Genomic DNA, 10,302 nt, shown 5'->3' with positions numbered 1-10,302 from the left:
GATAGAGTCCTCTGCCTATTGGGTCAAAGTCATCTCAGCGAGGGGCGCAAATGGGGCCTCTGACGGGTGCGTCCTTGCGGGAAGGCGGGAATACGGCGACGGGCCGCCGGGACTGTACCGTCTCTACCAATCAAGGGTCGAGGTGGCAATGATGGACAGGCGTAGCGGGAAAAAGCCCAGAGTGCGGGCTTTCGCCCAACCGGTGGGCCGCAGTGTCGAGCAACGGCCAATGAAGAGGCGGCGGGGGTGGGGCGAAGAGGCCGGTTGCTCCGGAAGTGGAGGGAGGGGGTGAAAATGGCGCCCAGCTCGAAATCGGAGCGGAACAGCGGGGCCGGGAGCGGCGGCGGCGGCCCCGGGGGCGCCGGAGGAAAGCGGGCAGCGGGGCGGCGGCGGGAGCACGTCCTCAAGCAGCTGGAGCGGGTCAAGGTGAGGCCTGGAGTCTCGGAGGAGCGCGTCGGAGGGAAGGGAGGAGGGACGAGGGAGGCGGCGGGGAGGGAGGGCGTTCGCGGGGTGAGGGGTTGGGGGCGGAGCCCCGGGGGAGGGGGCTTGGAGGAGGGGGGGTTGGGCGGGTCCCCAAGGAGAGAGCTTAGATTGGGGGTGCTGCGGCGGGAGTTTGGATGGAGGGAGTTGGGGGCGGGGTCCCTGAGAGGGGGCTTGGATGGAGGGGCTGGGGGCGGGGTCCCGAGGACGGACTTGGATGAAGGGGGCCTTAGAGGCCGCTGGAGGAGTGAAGAGAAAGGGGGCGACGCAGGGTCAGACTCGTTTTTCAAAACCCTGCTCCCCTGGCCCGTCCGTTATGGAGCCTTACCGCCCCCTTGGCACAGTCTCTGCTACCGGCTTTGGGATTCCTCCGCCTGGAGTTCCTCTCTCTGTCCAGCTCTGACCACAGGAGAGCTGGGAGTTCCTGTAACTGCCTCCCACATTGAATGGGAGGGAGCTCCCTGGAGAGGGCCTGATCTTCAGCTACCTGAGCAAGGCTCTGTCTCCCCATGAGACTAAACTCTCATCGTGCTGGAATCTTTTTCCCCATCGGGTTGCCAGCTCTGGGAGGGCAAGCGTGTAAATCTGCTGTCAAGTCAGCAGCAAGTGGGGCAGGTCTGTGTCTCCGTGGGTCAGGAGTCGTGCTGTCTTCTCCATCAGTCTGGGAACTCTGTGAGGGCAGGGCTGTGTCTTCTTTTGACTAGAACTCCTGGAGCAGAGACAGTCCCCACCCTCAGCTTGATTGCTCCCTGGGTTGGGCTGTGGCTCCGCCCTTAGCTTGGAAGCTCCATGGCGGGGGACTGTGTCTCCCAGTCAGCCTGGCCCTCGCTGACAGGGTTATTCCACTCTGTGATCTCCTCGAGGGCTGGGCTGCATCTCCCCCATTAGACTGGGTAGCAGGATCCGAGGTGCTCTGATTCCTCAATGCTCAACTTGGGCCTGCTCCCCACCCAAAACCTTCCTCGAAGTTTTGGGATGAGGGAGTCAGTTGGAGGGCAGCTGTTAATTGAGAAGGGGGAGTCGGGCAGGAGTTGGACAGTCACTAGTCAGGTTTATCCTTCTGTCTGCCTCAACAGACAGCCCCCCAGGGACCTAAGCGCCCTGTGTATAGGCTGGTGGGTTGGGAACAGGTGAGTGGAGTTGGTCAAGCCCCCATCTCAGCCTCCTTAGTGATCCTCAATGTCAACAGCTTACTGTGCCTTCAAGTAGCCTTCAGGAAAACAGCTAGGTGGCCCAGTGTGGACCAGGGGTGACCGGGGGAAGCAATGCCAGTGATAGTCCTCATAGCCTGGGAAGAGGAACGTGTGAAAATGTCAGTCACTCAGTTGTGTCCAACTCTTTGTGACTCCATGGACTATAGCCTGCCAGCCTCCTCTGTCCGTGGAATTCTCCAGGCAAGAATACTGGAATGGGTTGCCATTCCCTTCTCCAGGGGATCTTCCCGACCCAGGGATCGAACCATGTCTCTTACGTCTCCTGCATTTGCAGGCAGGTTCTTTATCATCTGAGCCACCAGGGAAACCACAGGCAAGAGGAGCCCTTAGGCTGTGGAGTTGGGAGGGTGGCATGGGGCCCTGGTGGAGAGACAGGCGCAAGCCATTCACACCTTCGAGAGCTTGGACCACCCTGGTTATGGTTGGTAGGAAGTAGGCCTGTGTGGCTGGGCTGGATCCCAAAGGTGTTGCTCTGCCTTTGGTGAGGGGAATGGGGGTGCTGCAGGCCGCTTCTTCCACATGGTGTCTTAAGAGCCTTGGCTGCCCGTTCCCCAGATCAGTGGGCAGCTCTCTCCTCGCCTCTTCCGGAAGCTGCCACCCAGGGTCTGCGTCTCTCTCAAGAACATTGTGGATGAAGACTTCCTCTACGCAGGGTGAGGCAGGGGCCAGGCAGGGGTTGGCGGGGTGGGACGGCCGGCCAGCCCTGACCTGGCCATTGGCCCCTCCCTGCCATCCCCACAGACACATCTTCCTGGGCTTTTCCAAGTGCGGCCGTTACGTTCTCTCCTACACGAGCAGCAGTGGGGACGACGACTTCTCTTTCTACATCTACCACCTGTACTGGTGGGAGTTCAATGTGCACAGCAAGCTCAAGCTGGTAGGGCCAGGCCACCTCCCTTTCTGACCGCATGACCCCAGTCTGAGCCTCAAGTTCCATGGCCACAAATTGAAGATAGTGTACTCGCAGGGCCATTGTCAGGACTCCAAGTGTTAGGTCGAACTGTAGGAAATTGCCATCTTCAGAGCCGAAAGTGGGTAAATGGCAGGATTTCCTATGGTCTGACAGCTCAAGGCAGGAGGGACCCATTAGGTCTGTTAGAACCAAGCAGGCTGCCATGCCTGGTTTAGCCCTGACCTTGACTCCTCAAATGTCCCACCCTGGGAGGTGAGTGCTGTTACCCCAGTTTCCACGTGAGTTCAGAGAGGTGAACCGGTCTTAGGGTGGGTCGGGCTTGGAACCGATGGCTCTGGCTGCGTCCTATCCTAGGCCTGGCCTCCCTGTGTCCCCGACCTGTGAGGGGAAATTCCTGTTAGCCTCCTCAGCGTGTTCTCAGGATGGCTGAGCGGGGTGTGGGGTGAAGGCCGCTTGGGGCTCCCTGGCCTGAGACCGCCGGCAGGTGCAGCCTCAGGTTGGCCCCGGCCCGCTCAGACCCCACCCCCACGAGAACCTGCTGCTCAGGTCCGCCAGGTGCGGCTCTTCCAGGACGAGGAGATCTACAGTGACCTATACCTGACCGTGTGCGAGTGGCCCAGTGACGCCTCCAAGGTCATTGTCTTCGGCTTCAAGTGAGACTTGGGATAGGGTGGTGGGGCGTGGGTGGGGGCGGGCGCCCAGGCCAGGCTCTGAGGCTCCGCCGGCCCCCAGCACCCGCTCAGCCAACGGCATGCTCATGAACATGATGGTGATGAGCGACGAGAACCACCGGGACATCTACATCAGCACCGTGGCCGTGCCGCCGCCGGGCCGCTGCGCCGCCTGCCGGGACGCCAGCCGCGCCCACCCAGGTGAGGGGCTGGGGGCCTGGGGCGCTGGGTGGCCTGCTTCCCTGCCCACGGCCACAGCTGAGCCCGCGTGGCCTGTGTCGCTGCAGGTGACCCGAGTGCGCAGTGCCTGCGGCATGGCTTCATGCTGCACACCAAGTACCAGGTGGTCTACCCCTTCCCCACTTTCCAGCCCGCCTTCCAGCTCAAGAAGGACCAGGTGGTGCTGCTCAACACCAGCTACTCTCTAGTGGCCTGCGCCGTCTCGGTGCACTCGGCAGGTAGGCTCCCGGGTCTGCCGACGGGCCCTGCGTACACACTCCCAGCCGCAGGACCCTGTGACCCAATGACTTAGCCGAGCAGCCCCTTGACGTCGGTGCCGTCACTGCCCCGCGTCACAGATGAGGTGACTGAGACCCCGGAGAGGTGCAGTCGCTTGTTCAGGAAGTGGCAGTGTGGGCTCCAAACCGAGCCACCCTGCCCCCCAACCCCCGCCCCAGCATTGCCTACTGGAACTTTCCATGGGGCTAAGAGGGTCCATGTTTGGGGTATCTGCTACAGCTGCCCCCAGTAGCCACTTGACAGTGGCTCATGTGACCAAGGAACTGAGTTGTTTAATTTTAGTGATGTCAAGTTAAAATAGTCCCATGTCCACCATGCAGTGCATCCTTCTATTCAAAAAGAGAAAGGTTGATTAAAAACATAAGGGAGTGGTTAGTGGATAGAGGGCTGTCTCGTGGTTTTTGCTGTTGCTGACATGGGGCTGGGGGCTCCTGCTCTCCCAGGGCCTTACGGCAACAGAGGGTGCCTGTGGCCCAGCAGCAGCCCTGCGCCCAAGTGTGTCCGAGGCTTTAGTGGCAGAAGCTGGGGCCCGCCTGGCATTTGGGAAGGTAGGACTGGGTGGTTACCTCCCCCGGATCAGCAGGGAGTGCCCCAGCATGCATGTCTGTGGAGAGTGTGCCTTAAAGACATGTTCATGTGCAAAAGAAACACAGGGAGATCTGTAACCTGTTACTGATGCCGTTTATATATGAGTTTAGAATGTGTTCCAGTTATGCCAGAATCCAGTCCAATAAAGAAGACCACTGGGACTTCCCCAGGGGTCCAGTGGTTAGGAGTCCACATTTTCACTGCGAGGGCCCAGGTTCAGTCCCTGGCTGGGGAGGACCTAAGATCCTGCAGACTGAGTAGCATGGCCAAAAAAAGATATCAACTACCTGCATTTAAAATGATCGCCCCTTGGGGAGGGAGGGGAATGGACGTGAGAAGAGGATTCTATATATACGCTTGTGTGTGTGCCTAGTTGCTTCAGTCATGTACAACTATGACCCTATGGACTGTAGCCTGCCAGGCTCCTCTGTCCATGGGGATTCTCCAGGCAAGAATACTGGAGTGGGTTGCCATTTCCTCCTCTAGGGGATCTTCCCAACCCAGGGATTGAACCTGGGTCTCCTGCATTGGCAGGTGGAGTCCTTGCCTCTGAGTCACTGGGGAAGCCATGGATGTGTTATACATGTATATATAACTGAGCCCACAGACCAGCAAGGGGCAGTGCGCCTTGTCCTCGAGCTCTTCCAGGGGCCTCCCACCCCTGCCCTGGCCACCTGTACCAGCGTGGGCAAGGCTCTGCTTCTCGCCAAACCGTGATCCCCCAACAAGCTATGCCTGGACGGGGGGGCAGCTGCCCCCACCCCGTTAGGAAGGGCCGCACAGGACAGGATGCGGCCGTGCGCACAGCCCAGGTGAGGGGCACTATCGGCGGTGTTGACACTCCTCTCACCCCGCTGCTGCTGCTGCTGCTAAGTTGCATCAGTCGTGTCCGACTCTGTGCGACCCCATAGACAGCAGCCCACCAGGCTCCCCCGTCCCTGGGATTCTCCAGGCAAGAACACTGGAGTGGGTTGCCATTTCCTTCTCCAATGCATGAAAGTGAAAAGTGAAAGTGAAGTCGCTCATTCCTGTCCGACTCTTAGTGACCCCGTGGACTGCAGCCCACCAGGCTCTTCCGTCCATGGGATTTTCCAGGCAAGAGTACTGGAGTGGGGTGCCATTGCCTTCTCCCCTCTCACCCTAGGAGGGTATTTACACAGAGGTGGGGTTTAACGCGAACATTTTCTACTTGTCCGCCTCCTCTCCGGAAGAAGTGCCACCGCCCTGGCAGACATGAGCGTGTTGGCATACTTGTATTATCTCTCAGTGTGAGCTTGGACAAGTTTCTCTGAGCCTTGGCCCCGGGTCTCTGAACTGGGAGGACAGCTCCCCTCTACAAGGGCTGCTTACGGGGGGGCCCAGTGCCCGGTAGTGGTGCTGCTTGGTGGATGCGTTGGGTTCTTCACACTGAGATGCTCCACAGGGAGATCTGGCCCCCAGTCAGGTTAGGGTTAGGGTTAGGGTTAGGTGGAGCCACAGAGAGGCCAGGGATCCAGCCAGGCTGTGCCTGTGCTGGTCTGTCTCAAGTTGAAAAGGACAGAGGACAGTGTGGTAAACTGTCAGACCTCTGTGGCTTATTTATTTGACTGTGCTGGGTCTCACTGCTGTGTGGGCTTCTCTCTAGTTGCAGAGAGCGGGGACTGCTCTCTAGTTGTCGTGCGTGGGCTTCTCATTGGGTGGCTTCTCGTTGTAGAGCAGAGCCTCCAGTTGTGCGGGCTTCAGCAGTTGTGGCTCAAGAGCACAGATTGAGTTGTGGCGCGCAGCCTTAGTCACTCCTGGGCATGTGGGATCGTCCCAGATCAGAGATCGAACCCGTGTCTCCTGCATTGGCAGGCGGATTCTTTACCACTAAGCCACCACGGAAGCCCTTATGTAGCTTTTATCTTCTGTCATCATCATAACTCTCAGCTCCCCGGTTCAGTTCAGTTCAGTTGTTCAATCGTGTCTGACTCTTTGTGACCCCATGGACTGCAGCACGCCAGGCTTCCCTGTCCATCACCACCTCCCAGAGTTTGCTCAAACTCAAGTCTGTCGAGTCGGTGATGCCGTCCAACCCTCTCATCCTCTGTCATTCTTTTCTTTTTCTGCCTTCAATCTTTCCCAGCATCAGGGTCTTTTCTAATGAGTCAGTTCTTCGAATCAGGTGGCCACAGTATTGGAGTTTCAGCTTCAGCATCAGTCCTTCCAATGAATATTCAGGACTGATTTCCTTTAGGATTGACTGGTTTGATCTCCTTGCAGTCCAAGGGACTCTCAAGAGTCTTCTCTAGCACCACAGGTCAAAATCTTCAATTTTTCGGCATTTAGCTTTCTTTATGGTCCAACTCTCACATCCATACATGACTGCTGTTATCCATACATGTTAGCTCCCAAGGGCAGGGAATTTTGTCTCATTCACTCCTGTGTCCTCAGTTTGGGGCATACGGCAGATGCTTAAGAGGAAGGTTTGAATGAACGTGTGTGTGTGAGGCCTTTTTCTGTTTTGGTTGGTTCGGACTGATCTCAGCATATGTAAGTCTTCTAGGAGGGCCTCCTCTTGGATTTCTAAGATCCACGCCACCGCCCCCCCACCACCCAGGGTAATGAGGGAGGTCAGGAAAGCGTTGACCTAAACTCATCTATTGACTTCTTCTATCTCCTTCACTTTTTATTTGTATGTTCCAGGAGATAGCAGCTTTTGCCAGATCCTATACGACCACACCACCTACCCCCCAGCCCCTCCCAGCCCCCCTGGACCCCAGAGCCCAGAGTTGCCCCCTGTTCTCCCCAGCCTCTGCCCTGAAGCAGCCCCAGCCTGGCCCTCTGGGACCCCCGATCCCTCGCCTGCCATTGCCAAAGCCAAGGAGTTTGTGGCTGACATCTTCCGCCGGGCCAAAGAGGCCAAGGGTGGGACCTCGGAGGAAGTCCGGCCACCCCCCTGCCCAGGGCCCTCAGGCAGCCGCTGCCGCCTGCCCTCTGAGCCTCTTGGCCCAGGTGGGGAGGCGGTGCCCCGGGACAGCCCCCCTGCAGCAGAGGCGCCTGCCCCGGAGCCTGGATACGTCAACTACACCAAGCTCTATTACGTGCTGGGGTCCGGTGAGGGGACAGAGCCAGAGGATGGTGAGTGGGGAGCCCCTCTGGTGGGCAGGGCCCCAAGCATGGGAGGCTGGCCTTGAGAGCCTCCAGGCCTCCCACTGCCATCCCTACCCCCTTGTCCTGCCCCCTCAGAGTTCGAGGATGACAAGATCTCCCTGCCCTTCGTGGTGACCGATCTCCGCGGTCGCAACCTGCGGCCCATGCGGGAGCAGGCCGTCGTCCAGGTGGGTGTGGGTGGTGGGGAGGCCAAGGGGCAGCTCCTGGGGCACCTCCTGGGATGGCAGTGGGTGCAGTTCTCCCCCTGCCCTTGTCCACAGGGTCAGTACCTGACAGTCGAGCAGCTCACACTGGACTTCGAGTATGTCATCAACGAGGTGATCCGCCACGACGCCACTTGGGGTCACCAGTTCTGTTCTTTTAGCGACTATGACATCGTCATCCTGGAGGTGGGTCCAGGTGTCAGGCAGGGCGGTCCAGGGCCTCCCTGGTCTTGGTGGCACTCTCAGTAGCTGTCACTGTCCACCCCCCAGGTCTGCCCAGAGACCAACCAGGTCCTCATCAACATTGGCCTGCTGCTCCTGGCGTTCCCATCCCCCACCGAGGAAGGCCAGCTCCGGTGAGTGGGCAAGGACCCGCCTTCACCCTTGCCCAGCAGGGCCTGCGCTCATGATAGCTCAGTGCGGGGAGGTGGCATATGATAAAACTCCCCTTGGCTCCCCAAAGCTTGGATAGGCTATTCCATTATTGCTCCAAAGATAAAAGCCACTTAGGGTAGCTTGGGTTCCAGCTCAGGGACCCTGTAGTCCCCCTTTCTCTTGTGCTCACCAGCTTTCCCTCCCCTAGACCAAAGACCTACCACACCAGTCTCAAGGTGGCATGGGACCTCAACACGGGCATCTTTGTGACAGTCAGCGTGGGCGACCTCACTGAGGTCAAAGGGCAGACCAGGTGAGGCAGGGTCGAGGTGGGGCAGGGCTGGGTTGGGCCCAGGGCTGGAAGTCACTCATACCCTCTTCCTCAGCGGCAGCGTCTGGAGCTCATATCGCAAGAGCTGCGTGGACATGGTCATGAAGTGGCTGGTACCTGAGAGCAGCGGCCGATACGTCAACAGGATGACCAACGAGGCTCTGCACAAAGGTGGGGCACTGACCTGACGACAGTTCGGGACTGGGGTCCTGATCCTGGGGCTGTGCGGGGCCTGGAGCGGGCGCTAATTGCTAAATGTGCTGAATGAAGGAGCTCGTTGGCTGAGCAGTGGCATGGGGGTGAAGGCGAGGGCAGCCCAGGCCAGGGTCAGGGGGCCAGCTCAGATGTGGCACCTGACAGCCCCCCAGCCATTCACTCATTCAGCAGACATTAATTGAATGGCTGCAGGCCCGAGGCAGAGATAACTTGCACCTGCCTTGCTAGAGCCTCTGGGCCGCCATCAGGTCAGGGAAAGAGAGAAGCCTCTCCTGCAGACTGGGCCGGCTAGAGGTTCCAAGGCCTTGTCCCCACCTTCCCCTGCAGGGTGCTCACTGAAAGTTCTGGCAGACAGTGAGCGATACACGTGGATTGTGCTGTGAGGGCCCGGCCGCCCTGGACACTGACTCCAACTACCTCCGCGGCCTGGGAGCTGGCCGCCTTCCTGGTAGCCGCCGGCCGGCCGGCCGGCCGACCGACCGACCAACCGATGACCGGCACTAGTGTTAGGCTGCGGGAAGGGGGCTGGGCCGGGCAGCCCCTGGTGGCCTGAGAGTCTGGACGCTTCTTATTTATGCCTATTTAAGTGGGGAGGGGCAGAGGGAAGAGAGCCCCCTGCCCCACCTGCCTTGAGCGCCCGCCTTCACCCTAAGCTGGGCGCGGGCCCTCGTTCCTCGAGAGTTCGCCCCTTTCCTCAGCTACAGGTGTGGACAAGGCCCCCCACACAGCCCAGGGAGGCCAGATGGATCCCAGACCCCTGCCCCGATCACCCTCCGTCACCCCTACCTGAGGTGGAGAACCTAGTGGCCGTCACACCTCCCCCTCCCGGCCCTGTTGTTCCTCTTCACATAATAAATGTTTTATTTCTGAACCTTATCAGTTCCCTTCACTGCTTGCTACTCATGAGCTTGGGGCCCAGCTGGCCCCCCTCCAGCCCCCAGGCTCCCACCAAAGCCCGGCAAGTCAGCAGTAGCCAAATATGACAGTGGAATTTATTGTGTTTTAAGAAAGACTACAAAAAGATAGAAAACAGCTCGGCACACTAGACTACCACACGCGTGGACACTTTCACCGCCGGGAGAAGGGAGGCCCAGAGGAGTGGGGGAGGGAGTGGGCAAACCACTCCCAAAAGCTGTAGCACGCGGAGCACACAAAATAGTGATTTTTATACAATAGGTCAGGTTCTTTTTTTTTTCTTTTTTCGCTTTTTGCCATAAACATCTATCTCACAGGTTGAAAACACTGAGAAAACCGGAACAGATAAGGCCATGATGGTTGGAAAAAAACCCAACGAGTTACCGACTCCGCTCACAAATCGCACAATAGTCATGTGGGGGTGGGGAGGGGGCAGAGGTCCCACACACGGAGGAGAAGCACGGTCTCCAGGAGCGGAGGTGGGGGTCGAGTAGGAGCGTGGAGATTCCATTACAAACCAGCGGCAAGGGGGGCTAGGGGGCTTGGATACGAGCAAGCGGAGCACCCAGCCCCGGCCGGGGCAGGCGTGGGCACTTCCGGGCCCGCTGCCTGCAGCAGGCCCCTCCGGGCTCATCGCCCGGCCCAGCCTGCTGCTCTTTGGAAGCCAGAGATGGTGCCCCTTCTGCCCTCCCCCTCTGTCCAGGCTGGGCAGTGCCCCCCTCTGGGGCTGTGGGGCACGGGAGGG

At 59.1% G+C, this 10,302-nt stretch overlaps 1 protein-coding gene across 1 annotated transcript; it reads left to right on the top strand.

The window, feature by feature from the left end:
- The first annotated feature begins 269 nt into the window (after nucleotides 1–269).
- DCAF15 (DDB1 and CUL4 associated factor 15) lies at nucleotides 270–9,513 on the top strand. The gene is made up of 13 exons (XM_055543130.1): nucleotides 270–426; nucleotides 2,250–2,347; nucleotides 2,436–2,571; nucleotides 3,154–3,260; nucleotides 3,340–3,479; nucleotides 3,566–3,736; nucleotides 7,050–7,484; nucleotides 7,593–7,684; nucleotides 7,778–7,906; nucleotides 7,991–8,076; nucleotides 8,304–8,408; nucleotides 8,482–8,597; nucleotides 8,970–9,513. Exons 1-13 carry the CDS (start codon nucleotides 295–297, stop codon nucleotides 9,023–9,025), a joined length of 1,803 nt encoding a protein of 600 aa, XP_055399105.1. The 5' UTR covers nucleotides 270–294; the 3' UTR covers nucleotides 9,026–9,513.
- Nucleotides 9,514–10,302: the final 789 nt, after the last annotated feature.

The sequence above is a fragment of the Bubalus kerabau genome, chromosome 1, assembly GCF_029407905.1.
Source record: "Bubalus kerabau isolate K-KA32 ecotype Philippines breed swamp buffalo chromosome 1, PCC_UOA_SB_1v2, whole genome shotgun sequence".
In the NCBI taxonomy this organism is placed as follows: Eukaryota; Metazoa; Chordata; class Mammalia; order Artiodactyla; family Bovidae; genus Bubalus; species Bubalus kerabau.
This window is presented reverse-complemented; position numbering and strand designations above follow the sequence as displayed.

Bases quoted from the DNA above. Each gene is read 5' to 3' on its own strand.
- DCAF15 (XM_055543130.1), top strand. From the start codon at position 295: ATGGCGCCCAGCTCGAAATCGGAGCGGAACAGCGGGGCCGGGAGCGGC. The intron at 2,572-3,153 runs GTAGGGCCAGGC...CCTGCTGCTCAG, and splicing joins TGCACAGCAAGCTCAAGCTG to GTCCGCCAGGTGCGGCTCTT. The intron at 3,737-7,049 runs GTAGGCTCCCGG...TGTATGTTCCAG, and splicing joins CGTCTCGGTGCACTCGGCAG to GAGATAGCAGCTTTTGCCAG.